Raw genomic sequence first — 25,333 nt, 5'->3', positions numbered from 1 at the left:
TGCAATTGGCCGGTGTGCTAAAAATAAACCGGGCTGCAGCGCGGCCCGAGTGGATATACATGTATAGGGAACTACTATAATTAACCCAACCCTATGTGTCTGCAACTTCAAACATCTGTCGGGACTCTGGCAGCCAAAGGCCATAGTGATTACACAGCCAGGCATGGCCTTCCGTTATTGTAGGCTGTGCTGAGCAGTTGGCTGAAAACCCGGCTATAATGAAAGCGCTGATGCACTGGAGAGGACTTCAGCTGACATGACTGCAAAAACCTCACTTGTGATCGAGACGCTGCTTTCTTTCAGAGGAGAGAGACTGTGAATGAAGCTCGTGAACTCGCTCACCCTTTTGTCGATGTCATTGTGCTGTAGCTGAACGAAGCGAGCGCTGATGGCAGCGATGTAGCTCTGCTGATTGGAGAAGGCCACACGGCCGGCTCCCTTTGGATATTTGAGCTCGGGGTCGGTGTCGATGCCAGCGTAGCAAACACCTCCGTACAGCCGGTCCATGATCATAGCCAGCTCCACTGCAGAGAGAGAGGAAGAAAACATAAGGGAGAGGGATGATTAGTGCTGCACACAGTCTGTGCAGAGTTTTTGTCTCAGTTAAAGACTGTTTTGCCCTGGCTTTGTGCTCAAATTGAAAGCCTTCAGTTCCACTCAAAAAATATAAAGGTTTATCTGTTGTGACTCACTTGTTACTACTGATGTAAAAATCCACCCATCTCCACTATTCATTAAGGCAATACTCTCTAACTGCTGGTGTAATTAGTAGGGGTCACATTGCAGAAAAGCCAGCAATGTTTATCCGAAGAACAGAAAGACTGAGCCTTCCATTACACCATGAATTCTTAACATGATGACCACTTGGCCCACTTCCTGGAAACCCAAGCAGAGGATTGCTTTCTCACAGGGAGAACTTTCATTATTCCCTCCGGCATCTGTGCTCCATGCCAGCCAATGTTATGAAGCCAATTTAGAGGCTTTGGGTGCTTACAAAAAAAGATATTTCAGTCATATTAGTCAGCTACCTGCACGCAGGGGCCGTGGCACACCCCCAACAAAGATGGTCTTGCGGGGGTCCAGAGGTTGGGAGCCGTCCATGACAAAGTCACTGTCGCTGAGGTTCCAGGGACGGATCTGGACCTGTGTGTTTAAGAAGAAAACAATGTGGTCATTTAGAAGGCCTTCCTTTTCTTCATATGCCCAGACTGACATATCACAACAATTATTAGATGAAGTACTATAACATTCTGCAGACATTGGTGTATGCATCCTCGCAGGTCCAGTAATCCCCTGATTTATTTTTTCTGCCACTGTATTTATGTGTCTACACAGAAGACATTTCAGCTACAATTTTCAGTTGTCGACCTCTCCCGTGTCTGGCGGAACTGATCATAGATGTACTAAGGCAGCTGGATATGGTGCTGCACTCCGCCTTGCTGCTATTTTTTCTACAGTAGTCCCTCGTGGTACTGCAACAAAAAAATCTGCTGTGGCTTCACAGACCACCTTTATAAAAGACATCACGAAGGACACCTAAAACTACAAACAGGGCTTGTTTTTACTTATTTTTTATTTAATTGTTAATGTACAGAGGGTTTAATATGTAAAACTGAGAGCCAAGAAAAGAGAGTTTCATTCGTGACGTCATCCTAACATAAAGTCTAGAGGCCAAGTGGACAGGAGCTGGGGGGGGGGAAACACTAATGAGCATGCATAGTGAGCCATGTAACACTGAAGCAAACCTTGAAGCTAGAAAACATTTTTGACTCAATTTCCAGGCGTGCAATATTCATTCAAGTGAGGATGCAATCTTGAAGTCTGGTATCTCCTTAATACATCCAACAAACAGATACGCTCCAGTTTTAAATCAGTCCAGTTGCCACACATGTACCTATAAATGTGGCTTGAAGTGTATTTTGACACAAGTTAAATTTTGTGGGTATGCAACTAAAGTGATTGTGTACTGGGCACTAACATTTAGAAGTGTGTGTGAGTGTCTCCTGTGTAAAAACACGTGGAGCCCCAGTGTTCCTGTTGCTGTGCTAATGGGCTACTACTTCTTTGTAGACATGGAAATAAATGTTTTAATGAAATTTTTCTCACTACTGTCACATTTGACACACATTTACTGTCCCAAGAGGATGAATAGAAATCCTTTTTCTTTGGACCAAAGCTATTAGTTTTTTGTTATTGTTGTATTTATTGCAAATCTAAGAATCAAAATAGAAGCACTTTCAGTTAAAATCATGTTTGTTTTGTGTTTTGTACACTTGTAGCAAAGAATTACACTCCAAATACAAGCGTGGGGAGGTGGAGAGAGCATTGGCAACCACTAGCATGGGTGTGGACTAATAATATTGTTCCTTATTATGAACAACAGCGTCCATATTTCCAGGGTACAATCTACATGATTGTATTTTATTTACCTGTCAAAAGTGTTTACTCAAAGGGTACCGTGGGATTTGTTGGGTAATTTAAGTACCCTGAGATGACTTGTGCTGTGAAATGGTGCTATGTCAATAAAACTGAATTAAATAGAACTAGAAGAACGTCGGGGCTGCATGGTGGCTCTAGATAAATCCTGGTTTGCGTCCCAGCCTGTGGCCTTTCTGTGTGGAGTTTGCATGGTCTCCCTGTCTCTTTATGTGTAGCACTGTGATAGATTGACAACCTGTCCAGGTGAACCCTGCCTTTGCTTCATGTTTCTTTAAGTCAACTGGGATACTCCAGGCCCTCCCATGAGGCTACAGAGGATTAAGCGGTGTATTTTTAATGGATGGATGGATGGATGCATGTCACTACTCACCGGTTTGTCTTTGATGGTGGGACTGGATACACACAGGTAAAGCTTGCTGTCCTCCTCGATGCAGGCGTCGATCAGGGCCTGAACAGAGGTCTCTTCCTGGAACAGCAGGAAAGCGTAGCCTGAAAGAGGAAAAACAGGGATTTTAGGGAAGAAAACCAGATACTCTGCAACAGAAACTACATCTACTGTGTTCATTATTCACAACCTTGTGACCGTGACGCTTCAAGCTGTGTCTCGTGGGCTGGAATTCATAGATGTGTGAATATTTTTTTACACTGTCAACATTGTAAAAGTCACAATCCCATGACTAAGCGCCATACTTTTTTCCCTGTAGCGATTCATAGTTTCAGACAACTTGGGCTCCACACAGACCTTGTGGTCTGTTCTTCTGTCCTCATTTGCCTCTCCTGCCTCCATAAGACATTCTGCCTCTCGCACCTTGCTGCCTGTGCAGTCTCAGATTAAATGGCTAGGAGTGCTTCACTCCAAAAAGAACCATGCAAAATTGATCAGCCCAACACACTGCGGCTCTTCCCAAGCTTTGGGTCAGGTAGAGAAAGTTTGGTGATGTCTTTGCGAGGCAGAACGAAAGAGCAATTCAGTCGCTCTGTACTGTTGAATTATTTAGCATTGAGAACAGAGACCTCTTCCAAGGTCAGAGCTATTAAGCCATTTTGGGAGGGACAGAAAACCAATTCAATAGGGTACATCCATCACACAGTGGTACAGGGGGCGGTGAGCAATAGGGATCTAGTTTATAGGCTGAACGCCACATACTGAGAGAGGACATTAAAAAAAAAACAAGAGTCAAAAGTCCAAATGTACTTTTGACAGACAAATAAAAACACTCAATGGTGAATATATGGCTGTCAAAAAGCAGTGGATACTGATGCGCACATCATCTCTCTAGAGGTTCTAATTCTGTTTTGTGCTCTGGATATGTTCGCAAAAGCTCAACACCACCCGTGAGTCAGGGGAATATGAGCTGCTGTCTGAGGAGAACAAATGGGCACAGGATCACACACACACACACACACACACACACACCCTATGAACTGTTTCTACTGGAGTACACTCTAACTTACAGTCACTTTATTTGGAGTGTCTCCTGAGAACCCGGCTCTCTGAAACTTTATCACCCTAACACACAGACACACAAACACACGTGTAAATGCAAGCAAACACACACACACACACACACACATGGACAAATGCATGAGTGAAAATGGCAAAGGAATGTGCAACTGTCATGTTTCACTTTTAACATTCCTGAGCTGCTACAGTTGAGATGAGCAGAAAGGAGAGGAAAGAAAAAAGACCTGACGCGGCAGACTCAGTCAACTGTGGTATGTGGATACAAGTGTGTGTGTGTGTGTGTGTGTGTGTGTGTGTGTGTGTGTGTGTGTGTGTGTGTGTGTGTGTGTGTGTGTGTGTGTGTGTGTGTGTGTGTGTGTGTGTTAGGGCAGGGGAAGGGAGGAGAATGAGGAAGGGTGGGAAATAAAAGCAAGGCAAGAACGAAAAGGCAGCGAGTCTAAAAGGTGGAATGGGAAAAGCAGGTGCGTAAGCAGCCGTCTACAGGAGGGCTCAAAGTTGCTGCACTGAGAGACGACTTTTGTCAGTGTGTGATGATAAGTGTGTGACGTGTGTCCTCATGCATCCGATGCCCCCATCACAATGATGTGACACTGTCCTCTCTCGACCAGTGATGACAGCTGTGTTCTCTGATGTCTATATATGCAGAAAATTCTGCAGATTACCATTCAGTAGTGCTGGGCGATATGGAAAAAAAAAAACATATATCACGATATGGATTATTATTTATCACGATAACGATATATACCACAATACACCACAATACCACAAGTTTTCCGTGGACCTTCTTTAGGTGATAGAAGAGGTTTGTTGTGTTGGCATCAGGCGCGGGAACAGTCTTGTAGCATAGTTTCACATGGCCTTCTTCTGCTCCATGTCAGACCTCTTGAACCCAAAATGTAACCAAATCACAGACGTACGCCCTCTTTTCGGTAAAAGTGCTTCCACTTGGGCTTCCTGCGTAGCTGACTCTGTCTGTTGCGACTCCGGGCATGAAACTTCAATCTGTTGCGCGTCCATCGTTCAGCACTCATGAGCTAAGTAACGTAAAGCGTGTCGCAAACCTGCGTGAGAATCAAAGAACGTAAAGCAGCGTCATGTCGCAAAACCACAAGACGGAGTTTCTTTGCAAAAAAATCTCCTTTTTATTCTTCTTTATTTTCACTTATATAAACTTAGAGTTTGCATAGTGACAAGAAAACACTAATACAATTGTCGCAGGCTATTTGATGATATATTTGCTGTAATAATTGACAAAATTAGGTTGGAAACTGATAGAAGAGAAATGGCACGATAGACATTTTTCTATCGTTCCCACGATATGTATTGTCATATCACCCAGCACTACCATTCAGTATACAAAACTTCATTTCATCCAAATCCGTTAATCCGTTTTAGAGTAATGTTGCTAAAAGACAGATGCAAACCTTAAAAATATACATCAAGAGCCACGAGTTCTTCGTAGTTATTCATTCTTACTGATGCAGAAGTGGAAAAATTGAAAGTAAAAGAGCAATGACAGACATTCTTGTTTGAACTTTGAACTCAAACCAACAGCACACATTCAGTGGTGTGCAATAGATAGGGATTTTACAGAGTGTCCACTAAGAGGACATCGGTGAGCGCTGGAACACGACCTTGAGACAAATGTGAGGACTGCCAAATTACTAACTCACTCAACAGGGTGTTAAGTAGTTCATAAACAGTCCCATCAAATGACAACAAAAGCACTCAGACAGCACAGTACTTCGCCAAAGCTGCTCAGTCATTGTATGATTTCTCGATAAGTCTGTAGTAGGATTGCAATCATGTGATCATCAGCAGGTAGCTGATGTAGTGCTCACTTGTTGTCATAGTTACAGTGACGCCATTCTGCTATCTTGCAATGATGCAGAAATCTTTAACAAATCCAGACTATAAGCCACATCACAGCCAAAATCCAATCACTTGGTCCTTGTGTCATTTCTGACCTTCCCTGATAATGTCATCCAAATCCATTAGTCTGTTTTTGAGTAATGTTGCAAACAGACAGACAAACATACGCTGACAATCGCACAACTCCACCACGTTACTTGGCGGAGGAAATATGCAGTATGATAATGGTCATAATAAAGTGAGCACCAGAACATCAGATCCATGCTAACACAGCAGCATACACAATGTTAGGTCTTTGTATGTATCTACTATTATGTAAAGTAACCACAGAGGCTCTGGCTAATTAAAAGTTTTTAGCGGTTGGCTTTTGCAGGCTAATACGCTCAGTGGGGCTATAATGTTTTCTCTAATAACAAGCTGTACTATCGCAGGCAAAACAAAAAAACAGTCACAATGCAAAACTAATTGCAATCAGCTGCTTTAAGTGACCAGCTAATCTCAGTCTTTTTGTAATTGGTCATTACAGAGCCAATTCCTATCTATAACCCACACAAAGTACAAAATCATACTCAACGTAAAGAGGATTTTGTGCATTGTCATCTTCCTCCACGTGCCTCATCATCACCCGACATAAGACCGCTGTCTGTGTTTGCAGGGTTACATAAAGAGGGCTTGTCATTGGGAGAAATCATGTGGCTTAGCACTGACATACCCCCTCAGAGAAAAAACAACTGCAGTCTTGCACAGGAAAAAAAAAAAAAAGGCATGAAAAGGCAGCGCTAGCCAGCAGCTCATACAGTCTGAAGGAGGGAACAACGTGTTCCATGACCCAGGGCAGGAAAGAGACAGAAAGGGAAGAAGAAGAAGGAGGGGGAGAGGAGCAAGGCAGATGGAAAGAGAGCAGAAAAGTGAGAAAAGGTAGGAAGTGAAGGAGTGAAGTGGCATGAATGACTGCCACACAAACAGAGAGTTTGAAAATAGATGGGAGGGGCCCGTGGGCAGGAGGAGCACGGGGGGCAGAGAGACCGTAGAGAAAAGCTGCTACCTAAATAGATGCTGTTAACAAGTCACAGAACCAATGCAAGAGGCCTAGAAAGCGAGACAGAAAACCATTTCTATGTGCGACACTCCATTTCACACAGCGAGCAATATCTCCGTGTGAACTTCTCTTACATCATTCACACCTGTGAGAGCACAGATAAAATTCTCAGATGGGGTATAACATCCAGGCATAATTCAGTGAAACTACACTGGAAATTCTATAAAGTTAAAAAACGTTCGCAATCCTTAAGTAGACCTCCGGTGGTATCTGTCTGTTATTAATATTCCTGCCACTTGTAACAGCCCTGATGACTGCAAATAGATCGCACCGTAGTGTAATTTGGGCAATTTAAATTTGGATAAGATGCCTAAAATTATGTATATCACCTGGCTATCCACTGGTCATATAAAAGTGTTAAAAATGTGTGCTTATGATCAATAGCCTGGACAACAAGGACAATAAGTTCAAAATCACTATTTGCACAGTGGAGGGAACATGCTGTGGCTCTCACTAATAGGCTTCAGTGCCTAAGGCCTCCTATTAAAGCTGACTGTACCAGATTCCACAGGGCACTATGCCACTTTAATGCTCTGATATTTAGTCTGAATGATGCTGAGGATCTGTCTCTTTTTCCATGAGCCTTGCGCAGTGCAGAGGCTTATGCCACGAGAGGAGAGTGCAGATCTGCAGTGGCTCACGCCTGAGATTTATAGGGCTTTGCTGCTGAACTCCCAGCACTGTCTAGCGAGGATGGGAATACGTATACTCGGAGCATTTTCCACCCTAAAGAGCATCCAAAGACATAAATTCACAGTTAACAAACAATAGGCAGTATGCCTCGTTGGTTGTGTAAAGACAAACCAATGACTTCATACAGAACTGATTCTTTCCTGTGAAGGAGGCCAGAAGTTTGACTCATGGGGAGAGAAACCGTTACCTCAACAGCAACCGGATGACATTTTCTCAAATTACTGTACAAAGACATACACTCACTAACTGCAACCACTTACAAAACTGCCAACTAAAATTATTTATGAGGTATTAATGGAATAGATTGATTCAACTTTCTTATCTGTACATATAATATGAACTACCAGGAGCCAGTTGGCTTAGCTTAGCACGAAGAGTGGACACAGAGGGAAACATCTACCCTGGATTTGTCCACATGTAGGAAAATCTGCATACCACAGCTATGACTCTAAATTATGTGTTGGATTATTTGCTGGCTGGACACTTGTGCTAATCTAACCGAATGCAAACCACATCCTGGCTTGAGTTTCATATTCAACACATAGACAAAAGAATGGTATCAGTCTTTCTGTCTAATTCCAAGAAAGCAAAAATGCTTGTTTTCTAAAATGACAAGCTACTTTATAAAGGTATAGTTTGCTTTTGAACATAAATATAGTAAAAAAACAAATATCTTTGGTTTGTGTTTGTGTGTCTGGTCTATCCAGGGTCTGCTTTGGTCCAACAGACCAGAGAAATGTACACAGAGATTGGCCAAAAGAAGGACAGCCAGGTGAAGAGAACCATAATGTTCATCCAAAGTATTTCAGAATGCCAGCATTGGTTAATGGTTGTAGCTGGATTATTTTTTGTTGGCTTTTGGTGACACAAACTTTAAGGTTTCAAATGAAAGTGGGGCTCCCCTCCACTTCCATTTGCCGGGGAATCGATTGCTTTGGTCTGAGATCTGGAGCTCTATTAGCATCAAAGGATTTCAAAAATTTGCACACAGAACCTTTAATTGTTTAGTCTGTAAAATGTCAGATAAAACCGATACATAGTTCAGCTTTGATATTACCACATCAGTCAATGATGTTACACTTTAGGTTTTGTATGGCGTAAATTAAATATAACATTAACATTTATTAGAAATACATAGAAGATGCAGTTATGTCCTTGTCATGGCCTCTGTGAATGCTCTGAAAATACACTATGTAGAGAAATTATTCCATTGGTCCCTAATGCTAGCTCTACCTCATCTTCACAGCACTGTTGCATCTTTGCAATTCATACTGTCAGGTCAGGTACATCAAAGTCTGCCATTGCAGTCAAACTCTCCCCATTACCTCATCAACTAAAAGTTATACTGACTTTGCTGAAATCCAATCCATGATGATGAGATAAACTGAGTAAGCATAGTCACAAAGTGCACCCATCTGGCTTTAGCAGTGACATATAAATCCAGGCTTATCATTTCCGACACAGCAACAGACATGTGTCTGCAGATCTGATCTCCAAGGGGGAGGACACAGATCTGTTCAGTCCAAGTGACATGGATGACCAAGAATTTAATCAGCCAGTCTATCAAAGAAACATGGGAACAAACCCTTGACTGGATGTAAAAATGTACGTTCCATGATGCCCTGACAAATCCTAAAATGATAAAAGAGGGGAAGCGTGAGTCAAACTGAGGTGGGCCATGAAATATCCTATGATGGCAGCCACTTGTCACTCAAAGCAGCCACACCATTAATTTGACAAAACTTTAAGCCTCAACACAATTTATATGGATAAGTCATAAAACATCTTTATCTTTACAGTTGTTAAATGTGAAAATTAGTTATAGAGACCTACACTGTTTTTTGTATCTGCAAACAAGCCCATTTCCACCGTAAAGTCGAGCATGTTAACATGGACGTCTATAGGGTGTGACTCCCTTTTGGAGCCAGCCTCAAGTGGCCATTTGAGGAACTTCATGCAATCCTGGAAAAAATGCTTCCTATTTGTCAACAAACAATTATGTAGATACTTAAAAAGTCCTTAGGCAGTTTTTCTGTCAAGGCTAACCTCAGTGTATACCATACATCCCATGACAGCAGGAAAAGAGAAGAAGAAATCAGCAGGGGGCTGTGACTGCCGCAAAATGTAAACAGACTGCTTGCTGACAGCCGAAGAAGAAACAGATTAAAAAAAAGAAGGAAAAGAGGAAGAAGAAGAAGAATACAAGAGCTTGGCTGTATGGATTGAGGGCGACACACATCTGCTCTCCTAAAACAAATAAGGGCCTTGAGGCTTTGAAGTCAGTGATAGAGTAGAGGAGCAGTGGAATCAAGCGTCGCTAATCATCTCAATTTGAAGAAGTCACTCACTGGATATAATCCCACCACGAGGGCAAAAAGATAAATCAAGACTTGAGTAATGCAGAAAGATGTAACACTGCGACTGCTGCCACTGCATCACTTCTCTGCTGACATTATTTGACTCTTGCTGCATTCAGACAGATATATAGATAGAAATATACATGGAAAATACAGACTACTGCTTTAAATGTTCATTTTCCTCATAAAGATGTTGATCGTGAACAGTTGTTCCTAAAAGAACACTTCGGCCATAACCTTCTGAAGGCTTCAAACAAGTCTGACACATGGTTATTGCAGTATGACGTGAGGATTAGCATTTGCAGTGGTTTAAAGCTCCCAGCGCTCAGGCTATTCCATACAGACAACATTACTCTCCTCTGCCTCCTCCTTTTATCCCCAGTCACAGACAGAAATAGCTCCCTAACATTTCAAGCTCATTGCCAACAACAGTGACGACAGTGTTTAGGTGAGAGGAGAGGGTGTGAGCGACAGCACCACAGTGACCAGAAGTTATTAGTCACACTCTTCTGCGGAGTGAGTTGGCCAAGAATGCAGTGTCAAACTGGGATGAGCCAAACTGTGTTGTTTACGATAATATTGGTATATTTGGCAATTTGGGGGCAACAGAAGAAGCTGGAAACACATTGTCGACACTATCTGTTCAAAAAAGTTCTAGCAAATCTGTTGGTCAGCAGTTAGCTGCAACTCATGTTCAGACACAACGCAACATTAGCATTGATCTGGAGTCATTTTTGTGGCTGCTTGATGAATGTGAATCCAATAGTTACTCTCCTTTTGGCTCTGTTTTACCCTCCATTATGACCTGAAGGAAATATCTCTTCGTTTAAAAGCTAGATTCTGTACTTTTTTCACGAGTCACTAAATTTGGCACTAGGTGCTTCGCAAATAGCGTAGATACAACAGAGCTTTTCTGTTACAAACTGCTGCAGCTGGAAATGAGACTGAGGGAGGTTAAAGCAGGCATGGGCACATACGGCCCATTGAGTTTTTCAATCCGGCCCGCGAAATAATTTTGTCAATATTAGAATTGACAAATTACAGTAAAGACCACATTCATTTGGCCTTAACCTGCAGTACCCGACGTTTCTGTTGACCCCACTCGATGGCGCGCTCCAGACACAAAAGCCAGGGGGCATGGCTATACTTGATAGACAGGCTGTGTCCGAAATGGCATACTAACGTACTATATACTACATACTCAATGAGTATATACTGTATACTACGTACTATAAGTATGATTAGAATGCCAACCGTTCACATTGTAGTATACTACTCCGTTTCCCATAATGCATTTCAAATCTCTGACGACAAAAACTGGAAGTAGGGCTATCAAATATCTCGGCTGAATGCCGGCTTCAGGTCGATTTTACGCTAACAAACAGTCGCATAATTAATGTGGCAATTTCAAGCCGGCACTCCTCATGCAGCTATTAGCCAGATTATGCGAATCGTTTCAATTTTAGCTGCAGGCTACTGGAGGTAGCTGCTACTTGTTCTGTATGCAAAGCGAGCTGCTGCAACTAGCTGCTAGCATTCAGTAGCACGTTGTGAGGCGTCTGACAAATTTAAAATGTTGGTCAGAAAAGGCCTATTTCTCAAATCTGTGGGGTGATTAGGATGACTACTTAACCACATAAAATAAAATAAAAATCACCCCGGTCCGGCCACAGATAGCACGGAGGCTTCCATTTCGGAGGGTAGCTCGCAAAGCATTATGGGGCGGTTGAGTATGACTAGTGTGGTCACCACGCATACTTAAAAACTTTCCGGAAATAGTATACATCCGGGTATTTCTTGCGTACTCAATCTTTTCATACTATCTAATGTGAACGCACTACATACTTATTTTGACGTCACACTTAGTATGAGTAGTACATTAGTATGCCATTTCGGACACAGCCACAGTCTTGTCTGGAATGATTGACAGCAACAGAAGCCTCTGCGGTAAAATGTGGGCGGAATAAGAGAGTCTTCAGCTCTCAGTCTGGCCCGTCCATAGACTGGTCCTGCCCCTAGTTGCTCTCTGGTCCAGCCTGTTTGATGATGCTTTTTACATCACTGGCTCCAAAAAATCCAAAATGTCGACCAGGAAGTAGCAAAATCCGGTCTTCATTTTCTCGGCGTTGAAACCAGCGGGTGATGTCACGGTTATTTCACGCCTGATTGAGCCCTGCCGTAACAATGAGTGGATCAAAGAAAAGAAAAGTCGACAGTGAGTGTCCAGTGTTTCAGGAGTGGACTACTAAATATTTTTTCGCTGAAGTCTGTTCAAAGGCTGTATGTCCGATTTGCAATGAAACAGTTGCGGTTTTTAAAGAATACAATATCAGCCGGCACTTTTCCACGAAGCATACTAACTACGCTAGCAACCAGTCAGAGCAAGAACGGACAGCTACGGCTCAGAGGCTGGCAGCCAGTTTACAGACTCAGCAAAACGTTTTTTCTGCAAACTACGATTCAAGAGTCAAGCACGAAGGCAAGTTATTTGCTCGCATTCAAAATAGCAAAGGCTAGTAAGCCTTTCTCTGAAGGGGAGTTTTTGAAAGAATGCATGGTAGAGACAGCAGATCTCCTGTGTCCAGAGAGCAAAAACAAATTTGAATGAAAAAAATAGTTTATCATAGGACAGTTACTTGCAGTGTTGAACTAATCAACGAAGACTTAGCCAGCTCACTGAACGAAAAAGTGGAGTCCTTCAAGCTATATTCATTAGCACTGGACAAAAGTAATGACATAAAAGACACTGCTCAGCTTTTAGTTTTTATTAGAGGGATTAATGAACATTTTGAGACAACGGAGGAATTTTTGACCATAGAATCCATGAAGGGGAAAACACGTGGAGAGGACTGTAGGACAGAGTGTCTGGGTCATCCAGAGGAGGAAGCTGCCGTGGTGGAAACTCGCCAATGTCACCAGGGATGGATCCCCAAAGTCGACAGGAAAAAACGTCGGGCTGCTGAAAAGAATCCAGGATAAGGTGAAGGAGGAAAACCCTGACCTGGATGTGATTTTCCTACAATGCATAATCCACCAAGAAGTGCTCTGTAAGTCTGTTTTGCATCTCGATCATGTCGTGAAGCCAGTCGTAAGACTCGTTAACTTCATACAGTGAGAGGGCTTCAGCATCGTCAGTTCTTTAAGTTTCTAGAAGAAACTGATGCTGATCACCAGGACTTACTTTACCACTCTCATGTCCGCTGGTTAAGTTTGGGGAAAGTATGTCAGCGAGTGAGGGAGCTCAAAGACCAGATTAGCTCATTTTTGGAGTTAATCGGGAAAACTGATGATTTTCCTGAGCTGATTGGCTCTGTGATTTTGCTTTTGCTGTGGACATACTGACGTACATGAATGAACTGAATGTGAAGCTGGACGAAGGAAAAGATCAATTTGTGCACGAAATGTACACAAATGTGACAGCCTTCAAAGCCAAACTGACTTTATTCTCAAGACAAATGTCAAAACAATCCTTCGCTCATTTCCCTACACTGGCCACGCTGACAGAGGCCAGTCACATGTGATGAAATATAAGGAATCACTAGAAGACCTACATGGAGAATTCTGCCGTCGGTTCTCTGATTTTTAAAAAATTGACAAGACACTTCAGCTGGTATCATGTCCCTTGTCACAAGACCCAGAAACAGCACCTCAGGAGTTGCAGTTGGAGCTGATCGATCTTCAAAGTGACTCGGTCTTAAAGGAGAAGTTCAGCTCCCTTAAACTGAATGACTTTTACGCTTCACTAAGTGAAGCCAAGTTTCCAAACATTCAGATGATAGCACAGAGGATGCTGGTGTTGTTCAGATCTATTGATGGACACCAACAAAGCACACCACAGATCCCAGTTAACTGATGAACACCTCAGATCCATCCTGAGAATTGGACACCAGACTTTGATGCACTGGCAGAAAAGGGTGACCCACAACACTGTTCCCACTGAAACTGAATGTGAGTATGCTTTACTTTGTCAGTGTTGTCTTTAACATGTAATTCATATTAGTTTGCACAATCTCCAACCATCTGATGCTGGTCTGGCCCGTCTGTCGAATTTCAAAAGTCAATGTGGCCCCTGAGCCAAAAAGTTTGCCCACCCATGGGTTAAAGTAAAGGAATCCAGTATAGTTGCAGGTCATAAAGCCAAAGCAATGAACGAAGCATTGTTAAAATCTGGTATAGAGAGTGTCAAGTTGCCCTAAAATTACCTCCACACCACATACATAGTCCATTTTGATCCATTGCTATGACAAAAATGTTAATAAATGCAGCTTTTTTGTCCTCAAAGGTCACATTTAAGGTCTCATCTTTATTTTTTTATTTATCTTTTCATGTCTTCAGATTGTGTATTTCAAGCTTCAGCTCAAAATCTCCCATTGATCATATTTCTGCCATGTCTATAGCAGCCCTGGTTTCAGCCCTGCTCCAGATGAGCTGTTTCAGTGTCTGTGCCTATCTGTTGAGCGGTGCTTATCCTGTAGTGACATCACAACAGGCTGCAGACCTGAATCGCTTGTTAACAGACACATTTAATGATTTTTTAAGACAAAAGGAAAGAAACAAGGGCATGGTGTTTTGTTGTATTTTATGAGTCTCAAGACACACTGGAGACACAAAGTTGTCTTAAAAAAATTAAATTTTGCACGATGTGGCCCCAAGAAACATTGTTGTTAGCGCCATGAGTTAGTTCTAAGAAAGTGAGCAGCTATGATGATAACAAAACAGTTTTGACAATAGAAGGTCTCATTTAGAAAAATACCAAAGCAGCAGAAGATGGTTATACCAACAAGTATTTTTGGTACCTTAGGGACTGTTTCAAATATATCGTAGTCGAAAGAGGACTGAACAGTATGTTTTACTTACAAAAAATTACATTCACCATTCAGTGCTCGGACCCTAACAATGTGACTTGAAGAAAACAATATAACTGGAGCCGATGACATAAGAACAAAGAGCACAACTTGGTCATCTTTGTCTCTTCTGCCTCCCAAAAGAGCCTTACCCTGCCCAAAACGTCAGTCTGAGCCACAATATGAGTCATCTCAAAACCAAAACACTTTCATAACTGCACAGACACATACTGCCGACAGTTTAATGTGAAGCAGGACGGAAAGTGACAGCTATCTTCCATTTGGTCAAGCTTGGAAGGACATTTAACACGAGAAGAGGTCAATGACCTCTTGACGCGAATCCCACATTTGTAAATCACTTGTTGCGCAGTAACACACACACACACACACACACACACACACACACACACACACACACACACACACACACACACACACACACACACACACACACACACACACACACACACACACACACACACACACACACACACACACACACACACACACACACACACACCTCTCAGCCCTGAAGCTATTAACGCTAGGAACTCTGTCACCAAGCATCTGTCCAAGCTCTCTTGGCAGTTAATATGGAGAGTGTGATATAAACAGGATATTTTAGCAGTTTCCCTTGGAGTTTTGGAGTGGGGTTTTAAATTAGAATGAGAGATGAATTCTACACAGATCACTAGTCCCACATGTCTCCTCCTTACATGGTGGCGTCCTCCAGCTGCTGTAAGCTCATTCATTCCCCTAAAAGGATGCTGCATTTTTCCTCCTGGCTTTGGATATTAGTAGAGCCAAGCCTATTCAAAATAATCCTCCCAAGCTAAAAAAAAAAAAAAAAAAAGTGGGGGATGTTGAAAAATGAGAGTGGGGGAAAAACTGGCAGAGATTTTTGCAGGTCCTCCAGATGTAGCGTATTACCATCTGCCTATGGAATGTCAGTTATTTCCAGAGTGTCTTTAATAGCTTCCCTAATACGACACACTGCAGCTCCCCGGTCACTGGGAGTGATGTAAAGGCTTGGAAGAGGGTGGTGCTACTCTGATCACCTGCATGAAAATGACACCAGAGAGCCTCTGCAGAGAGGAGAAAAACTTTCACACTCCTCAGGTAGTCATTCAAGCAAACAGCTCTCGGGTCAAAACTCTTGGTGGCCAGTTATAGAGTCGTTATATCCTGTATGTATCTCTCTGTAAGATGACTACAGGGGGTTGCTCGCATAAATAGACACCTTCAAGGTTGCTCAGCAGGAGCCGCGAATTCTGGGTAATACGACTCTTCAGAAAACTGTGATGGCGATGCACCCTTGAGGTGATATTTATTTGGTGTAGACTTTGATGTCTGATGGGAAAATACAGATAATGCTCTGAGAACCTGCCGTTACCTTTAGGTGGGAAGTAGGATTTGCTCTCAGCTTTGTGGGGCCAGTCTACCACCAGGTGCCCGTAGCGACGAAAACTGTTGGTAATTTCATCTATAAACATGAAGCAAAGACAAAACAAAACGTCAAAGTGTTACTTTCATGAAATCACAACATTCGGTCATGGTTGTTCATGTAATATGCATTTGAAGGAATCTATGCAGAGCCATGCTCGGTTCGGAGGAAGGCACGGTTTCTATTTTTTGCCATGCTCTTGCTGCAACGGTGGCCACTGCATTAAACAGGAACACAGGCTGGGCACATTTAATCTGCAATGACTTGTGTGTGGAAACTCATGAATTTTTCAACCTGCCGAGGGCACGTGTTGTGCATCAATTCAGTAGTACGTGATGCTTGTTTGAATGTGCAGACACACAGGAAAGTAAACATCAATAAACATTGTTACCATGTCCATATGGCGCCTTTTATATGCCAAGAGACATATTGCGAGCACAATAAGTGGTCAATGAAATAGCTGAGCATTTTCTACTTTTAAACTGATGGATACGCACAGATTCAGACTTCGAATGCTTGAGACAAAGTAAGGAACCAGTTTGTCATGTTGCAGGGTAGGGGTTTTTAGTCTTCTTCATAACCGGTTTCCAGTTTGAACATCTTGACATGTGTGGCATAAAGTAGTTTTATACTGTCTGAGCACAGACGTATTTGAGCTGGTGTGCTTCAAGTGCAGTGACTAGCGGAGGAGGGAGTAGGTCGGGACTTAATAGGGCTTTAAATTCTAAAGGAAGCAATGGTGTAGAGTTATATGCGAGCCATTTTAAGGATTATTTCTTACTGAGAAAAACATCTAAATGTGTCATTTTGATGCACAAAAATAGCTTTTTCGGGGTTTAGTCAATTTAGTCTCCTATTTCTGAAGTTTTCTTTTTTCTTTTTTACCTACTATGGTTCTTTGGCTCTGGTCTGATCACCAAATGACATGACAGTGATAAACAATGTCATTCAACTGTTAAAATCTGGTTGTAAATTCATTGGCATGAACTAAATAGCAAAGCCAGTGTGATATTTAACAGAAGTTTGCAATGGTTAAACTTTGGCAACATTAATATCCCCAAGAAGGACTGTCTGGATGTCCTTAAAAAATTACACTCATCTATATTAGTGCAAAGTTACATTTATACTTGTCTGTTTTTTAACACAAAGCCTAGAAACAGGAAAAAACTGTTAACGTGGCTCTTTCCAAAAGTTGCTTGTTTAGTCATTCAAATGTCTACATATTACACTACTACTCTGTGTCTCCTGTCTTACCAAGCTCACCAACAGCAGGCAGATGATTGGGATTTTTTTTTTTTTTTACTTTTTTGATCCCAGCAAGTAGCAGTGACTTTCTTTTCTTTCTAAATATCCCTTTAAATTTAATAAACTGCAAAAAATCAGAATAGGTAAATGTTTCGAAATGTACAGCCAATCCAGGGTTTTTCATAGTTTTAAAGTTTACAGAGAAAGGTGCAAATTTAATGTCCCCAACAGGGAGTGTCAAGGTGCCCTTAAGCAAGGCTTAAGTACGTCAGTGTAACCGTTAGTGGCATACGGCCAAAAACACAGCCTGTACTGGGAGGCTTCCAACTGTGAAGTTGTGTACAATATGTATCAGCGTGAATCGGCTCCAGGGTGGTGCTGACAGAAAGAGCCTCAAGCTGAATGAACACATTTCTCTGCATGTTCTACACTCAAACAATCCTTCGTTTACCTTCGTCAATGTCAGGGGGGAGGCCTCCGACAAAGACCTTCCTGGAGTAACGCTCCATCCTCTCTCCGTTCTGACAGCGGGTCGGCGAGTTCAGGCCCTGAGTCAAGGAGGGGTCACCGTGGCCATCGTCGAGGAAACCATCTTCAAAGGGGAAAAGACAGGAACGACCTGGGAGGAGAGGAAGAGAGAAGGACACCAGGAATAGCAGGGGAAGACAGAGAGGTACGAGAGTGTGAAGCAAAAAGGGAAGGAGACGCAGTGAATTAAACATGTATGAAAACTGTTATAGTGGCAAGAGCAGTTTGGATATTGGAGATTACCACCATGATTCTGACTACACCCTGACTGCCAGCTTGTTTTTTCCCACATGCTAATACATATTCTCTGTCTCTTATGAGATAAAGACTTCAGCTAAAATGTACAAGGGCAGACTGATATCTCAAATTCATCAGCAGTTCCCTACTCATAGTTTCATTTGGTATGGCCAATTAAAAATGTCCTATCATTCCATAAGGGTTCTTTAAAAACACACACACACAAACAAACAAACACTGTGGCCAATAGTATGTGGACATAAGCATACACTGTTTCAATCTCAGATCCACGAGGGAGGAAGGTTTTTATTGATGGCATGTGGGTGTAATGTCTGGCAGTCCACATACTTTGGCCCTTTGTTGATATCACATTCTAATCATGACATCATGGTGTTGACTCTGGAACTTTCTGGTGACTGCCGCTCCTAATCATTATTACAATGCCAGTCTTCCTGACCTTTAGACAACATGCTGAACTGAACTATGAGCACAGATTTCTCTTCCAGTTGCCAGTGAAAGAACTGAGGGCTTTCCACTGGTGCAGTTTAGTAATATTTTTGTGTGTGTGTGTTTTTTATTTGTGGTGTTATCTATTACTAACTATGCATATTCCATTCTGTAGTATCATGTTTCCCCTTTCATTTCTACACAGAAAGAAATGTTGAAAGTTCCTTTCTCTTATGTGTGTTCGTGTCAGCACCTAGGGAACACCTTTTGTTGAAAGCAATTTGATTCAGACATTATTCACTGGACCTCGCTGACTTCACACTACAACTGAAGCATACTGTAATAGCCCCAGCCCAATACTGCAGTGACCTTACAAATGTCACACAGCAGCTTTCCTCCTCACTGAAGAAAGACAGAATTAGTTAACAAAACACATCAAATAAGAGATGAGCCATGTTGAAAGCACCCGTCTTTGCCATCAAGATGATGAATCACTTCTGAGTCAGCATATTTCATCAGGAAGCCCTTAAAATCAATTTCGGAAGCATTTGCTTTAAGGTTTAGTGTCTGTATTTGGTTGCAGTATAATGCTGCGGTTTAGTCTCAGGAACAGGACTCCATCCCTTTTGTGCCCTAAATATTGCACATGCCTTTTCAAAATGTGTTTTCATTATTCTTTTACACTGGGATGCATTTGCATTGCAACACTGCAGGTAGACAACAACTGACTCAGAATGGAGAGGAAAGAAAATTGTCAGACTGATTTTTTTTCCTCTCACCATCAAGCAAAACAAGATTCATTGAGACAGATTTGATGGACCCTTTGCCCCTTCCTGATTAAATGCACAACATGAAAACTACTGTGTCAAAATGAATATGATTTCATTCAATCACAGCACAGATGAAAAGCGGATAGTGACACCACACTAAGACCCCCCTCAGCCTCGGAGAGAGACACGGCCGGCATGGCAAGCAGAACCCCAGAGAAAATGCCACACGTTACCTCTTCTGCGGCCATAGCTCCGGGCTGCTTGTCAGCACAGTGGGGGAGGAAGAGAGACACAAGGAGAGACAGAGGGTTGGGGTAGGAACAAGGATAGGAAAGAGATACAGAGGCATGGGTTTGTGGGGGAAAAAAAACAACCAGGAACATCTCTAAGGCAACAGTGAAACCGCAAATGGCCACACCTAAGCTTCAGCAATGGGACAAGTGATTATTACAGCCTGCACCAGCCCACGATAAACCTGCTGCACCTGCCTTGGCAACAGATGCATGCAGATGCTGTGAGGCGGGGAGGGCGACATGTGAGGTTTAGCCGCGGAAATGGCTGAGATATTTAGCAGCATAATGCAACGCCCCATAACCGGAGATTGTAATCTCAGCTTAATGAATCCGCAATGGCTCCGGGTCCTGCTAATCTTCTGTGAATATTCACAAATGAGGCCATAAAGCAGAGTGCACACAGTCCTGGAGGTACAGCAGGTTAGTCATTATCATGGCCTTGGTAAAATATTAAAAGTTGCTCTTTGGGCTCGTGTGGCAGACCAGGTGCAAGTGGAAACTTCCCACAGGATAAGGAGAGTGTGTGGACATGGCTGGTAGCCCCGGCGCTATGAGGAGGAAGGATAATATGCAGAGAAGAGAGAGGGGCAGTGGAGATCAGGCTATGGAGTCACGGAGGAATTGATCGAAATCTATGGGAAGGCAAAAGTACAGCAGAGATCACTTGTGTCCCCCAGCTGGTCACATCTGCCAGTTCTCAAAATCTGTCTTATCTTTTTCATCTTTCACACTATAAAACAAAGATAACTGAAGATGATAACTGCGGTGCTCCTAACCCTAACCATTTCATGGACGTCTCCTTGATACACAACCATTAAAAAGCTCCATACTCATTATTATAGGTAAAGCAATGACAGTAGAGTTATCCACTGAAGAATACTCACAGTAAACATTTACTATTAACATGTTAAAAATCTTAGGTGTACATTACAGGGTCAAAACATCATAAAACTATATATCACAAGGCATCAATGATGATGATGATGAGTCAGTCATAATGGGGATGTTTGAATGTGTCTTCCTCCAAGTTGTGTAAAGTTGGCTTGAATTCATTTAGTGAAATCAGCCTCATAAGATTAGGAAAATTTTGCAACTAATTCCAAACAAAAGGAGTAGCGTATTGAGATGCTTTCCCCCACAATTTTTTCCTACTGATTCAAAATGCGCATTGGGAACAGCGAGCAGGAATAAATCCTTTGAGTAAAGACAACAACTTCTCTTACTTTTTTGGCTGAAATAGATCCATAGATACAGTATGAAAGAGGCAGACCGATAATAACTTGCCATAATTATGCCATTGAGTGGGTACACTAGTGAGCAAGGACGACCATCCAACTTGTACAACGTGCAATAGTTAGTAAGACATTTAAGATTCGAAATAACCATCATGCTCAGTGGCAAATATTATCCAATGCATGTTAGCATTGGTAGGAGGCAGGCATGGATATGGCATCACCATAATCCAGCACAAGCATAAAAGTGGTGCTACCAGCCTCTTTATGACCGTAAAAGCTAGGCAAGACTTAATTCTGTAATCAAAACCTAATTTCGTTTTATCATTTCTTCAACCAGCTGCTAGATGTGAGCTGTTAAAGGAAAAAGAGTCATTAATTTTAATTCCCAAATGTCCAAACTTACGCAATCTTCCGCAAATTTCATCTGCTAAGAAAGATTATGAAATGTATTCCAATAGCTCTAGAAAAAACAACTAAGCCAACCACAGTTACATTTATTTTGCCATACGAGCGTATGAGGGCAAAAATACACTTTTGCATTAAATGTAGCTCACGTTCTTAATGTAAAACAACAAATTTTGTGTCAGTATTGTGTTGAGCGTTTTGCTAATCTCTGAAACGTTCCCACAAACATTTACATCTTGCTGTGCAGCACACTGAAGACACAAAGGAGGCAAAATGTGGTGTAAGGCAGAGCAAATGCCAACAAACAGCAGGAGGGGTAACTCAGTACTAAACAGACCCTCCTGCTACTCTGAACTCATCAGTCACAAAGCAGACTCGTCGCCTCAAAAACTAATATGGGCCTTTGCATTGTGAAGGCCCCATTATGTGACTTGCCCGTCTGGCTTCTCTCAGGGAATATATTGTCTCTGAGCCTCTTCTGTCTTGCTATGTTTTCATTAAAAAAGATCTGGCTCTCCAATCCAAAAAACCTGGGCAGTCTCTCTGCAGCTTTGCCCTCTCACCGCCTGGCCTTGGCAGAAACAAAGTCACCTAGCAACCAGGGCCAAATGAAGAAAACGTTGTGCTGGGAAACCATCAGGTGCCTCAGTGACGAGAGAATACAACCCAAGGGAGAGGAGGAAGCAGAAAAGTGAGGGGTTAAGAAGAAGTACAAACTTCAAACTTTGTGCTGTCTGGAAGAGAGAGAAAATGTTTGCAAGGAAACTGGGTGATTCCTCTGGGCATGATGAGTTTGATGTCTCCTGCTCTGCTCGGCTTCAAAGCCTTAGACACTTTTACTAAGCTGTCAAGTGAACAACACCAACATATCTGGAAAGAGGACCTATGCCTACTGCTCTCCAGCCTTTCTTCTTCACTTCAAGTGCTAACACCAGTCACAGAAAGTGGAACCCTTACAGGTTTTCACAGCGTGATGCCGTGAAACTAATGGGACAAAATAAAGGAGAAACACTGAGTAGAACTCTTTAAAGTTGAAACCAAAGCTTCCCTGTCCACACACATCACAGGCTACTGCACAAAGAGCCAGCTCTGACAGACTTGGAAGATCTGGACAGATCTGTGCTTGCCTGAGCGTAATCCCATGACACAACAGTTTAACATCAATCTGAGACACGTTCTCAAAGGATACAGATGATGAAAAGAACAAAATGGGACGGGAGCACCAGCGTTGTCAAGATATGACAGTAGAAACTGCTTCACCAAGAAAGTTTTTTTTGACAAATTTCTATACCCTGTAGGCTGACTGAACATGTCTACAGAGGAAACTGGGGATTTGCTGATTTGGTCTGATCACCAGTCGGTTAAGACACGTTTGATGTTTTGCTGGGCTTTGGACCAAAAGATGAGAAACACAATTGCTTCTAAAAGAACTGGAGGACATGGCCCAAAAACGAATGCGTGACAGCCGAGAAAATCCTGTCTGTAATCCCATCCAGAGACAAATGAAGACCTTGCAGAAGGGCAAGGCCTGGCCTGGAAAATTTTGTGACATCCATGTAGCAGCATGTGGCATAAAGACCTGATTTCCCTCCCTGGCTCGTCTCTTGTCACTGTTGGTCATCTGCTGGCTGGTGGGACACTCAGGGGGAATGGACTTACATGCTTTGGTATTTTTGGAAATGCTATTCACAGCCCAACTGTGCTTCCTGCATGAGGTCTGTCCTGGGTTTATGGTGTCAGGGAATCCATGCCTTACCACAGAGTAGCTAGTTGGGCTCTGCCCATACTGTGATGAGGCAACATGTTTATCATAGAGGGCACCCCACAAAATGTTCCCCACTCATTACTTTTTGAACATAGGAGATAAAACAATAATTTGTAAAACTCAAGCAATTATGATTAATTCCTATGATGAAAATGTGACTTACTAGTCAATGGCATTATGTGGTCTGCTCCAGGATGATGGAAATTCAGGCCCATGCGTCCTGTAAAGGAAAAAAAAGACAATTTTTTGTACAAAGGCAGAAAAACTTGGAATTTCCTGATAAAAGTCAGCCTGTCGACAGACATTCATTTTAATCTTCCATTCTACTGTGTGCAAAGGGAAAATGTCAACTATGATGAACAAGAAATGAATAAACAACAAATTTACTCAAGGTGAAACGAGAACAAACACAGACAACAGATGTGGAAAAGCGAGGTGAAAACACACATTCTTTTGTTGTCACATATCTCTTATGTACATTCACTCAGACAAACAAAAGCAGCTACAAAGCTAACAATTCAACAGTGCAGCAATGGTGACAATGTGCGGAAGGGCCCATCTGTTGGTGTTTTCATGAAAAGGAGGTGTAGAATGTTTAAACAGAAGACGTGCCGATTATCTCTGTCGCCATCATCCTACTTATACAGAAACAACAAGAAAATAAGCTGATGCAGAAATACCCTATGTGGTGTAGGACAAATTACTGCTGTCTCACCGTCAACATCATTCAGTGGCAGCCACAGAGGCACGCCCTGTATACCTAACTACTTAAAGTTAAGGCCCTCTGTCAAAATCCTCCATTATCAGCTTTATACTCAACACACAGCACACACGCAGCCTGCCTAGAGTCACTTAAGAAAGGCAGAAGATCAAACAACATTTTCACTCAAGTACATCTCACACATCGATATTTAACAAACACTCTTTATGAGTCTTTCTATGTACAACTGCATAGTGTCACTTCAAAATTAACACTGGGGTGGTGTTGGGGTTAAATGCCGACTGGGACAACTGCAACGGAAATCTTGCTTTACTGCTCTACGTTTTCCCATATGTGGACTTTGGGAGACAGACAGGCTTTATGTTGCAAGCTGCTGTGGTGCTAACAAGATGGCATGTCAAAAGTTTCAAAATCTGGCCACAGAAGACAGATAGTGGGGACAGCAAGGGGGCCTCTTCCTGGCTCACTAACGAGAGTGGAACTAGCAGTTAGACCTGGTTGAAAACCAGAGAGGGGGAGGACAAGAGTTGCGGCCACCCTGCAGCTCCACAGATGTGGATTTCCACACTCTTCTCCGCTAGAGTTCAGGCAACATTCGTGCTTAGGGGCAAATGGAGTATGACAAGCCAATAGGGCACTCACACATTGGCATGTACACATGGATTTGCGAGACATATCCAGTGCCTAAGAAAAGTTTTCACCCCCTTGGATGTTTCACCCTTCGGTTCCTTTTATACATGAAATCACGGTCAATATAATTTGGCTTTTATGATAAGAATTTGCAAAAAAGCACCTCTTTAATGTCAAAGTGAAAATAGACTTTTACAAAATCATGCCAGTTAATTCAAATATTATTCACCCAATTTAGGTCAGTATTTAGTAGATGCACCTTTGGCTACAATCACAGCACAGAGTCTGTGTGGATATGTCTTGCTAAGCCTTGCACATCTAGACACTGCAATTCTTCTCTGTTCTTCCATGCAAAATGGCTCAAGTTCTGTCAGGTTGCTCGGGGATCAGAGGTGAACAGCTCTTTTAAATCCAGACACAAATTCCTGACTGGACTGAGATCTGGGCTTTGAATTTGGCCGCTCCAGACCATTCACTTTCTTGTCTTTAACCATCTCTGCATGGCTTTTGCTGTATGCTTGAGGTCATTGTCTTGCTGGAAAATAAATCTTCTCCCAAGTTGTAGTCAGATTATTCTCCAGGATTTGGGGATGGGTTTTTTTTAGCATTCATGTTCCCCTCCACTTTTACAAGCCTTCTAAGGCCTGCTGCTGAGAAACACCCCCACATCATGATGCTGCCACCACCATGCTTCATAGTGAAGATGGTGTTTGTAGTGCTGTGCAGTGTTTGGTGTTTGCCAAACATAGTGTCTAGTCTGCTGGTCAAAAAGCTCAATTTTGTCTCATGAGACCAAAGAACCTTCTTCAAATTGACCTCGGAGTGTCCCACATACTCCAGGTGA

The 25,333-nt window shown here is 42.4% G+C and overlaps 1 protein-coding gene across 1 annotated transcript in view; it reads right to left on the bottom strand.

Moving 5' to 3' along the window:
* The window catches only part of cpeb3 (cytoplasmic polyadenylation element binding protein 3), a 51,315-nt gene that overhangs the window by 9,669 nt on the left and 16,313 nt on the right, over positions 1 to 25,333 (bottom strand). The window contains 7 exon segments of the mRNA XM_022217458.2: positions 343 to 524; positions 1,029 to 1,143; positions 2,810 to 2,928; positions 16,163 to 16,252; positions 17,910 to 18,077; positions 19,674 to 19,697; positions 23,302 to 23,358. Coding sequence (XP_022073150.2) covers positions 343 to 524; positions 1,029 to 1,143; positions 2,810 to 2,928; positions 16,163 to 16,252; positions 17,910 to 18,077; positions 19,674 to 19,697; positions 23,302 to 23,358 — 755 coding nt within the window.

The sequence above is a fragment of the Acanthochromis polyacanthus genome, chromosome 15 (assembly GCF_021347895.1).
Source record: "Acanthochromis polyacanthus isolate Apoly-LR-REF ecotype Palm Island chromosome 15, KAUST_Apoly_ChrSc, whole genome shotgun sequence".
NCBI classification, from domain to species: domain Eukaryota; kingdom Metazoa; phylum Chordata; class Actinopteri; family Pomacentridae; genus Acanthochromis; species Acanthochromis polyacanthus.
This window is presented reverse-complemented; position numbering and strand designations above follow the sequence as displayed.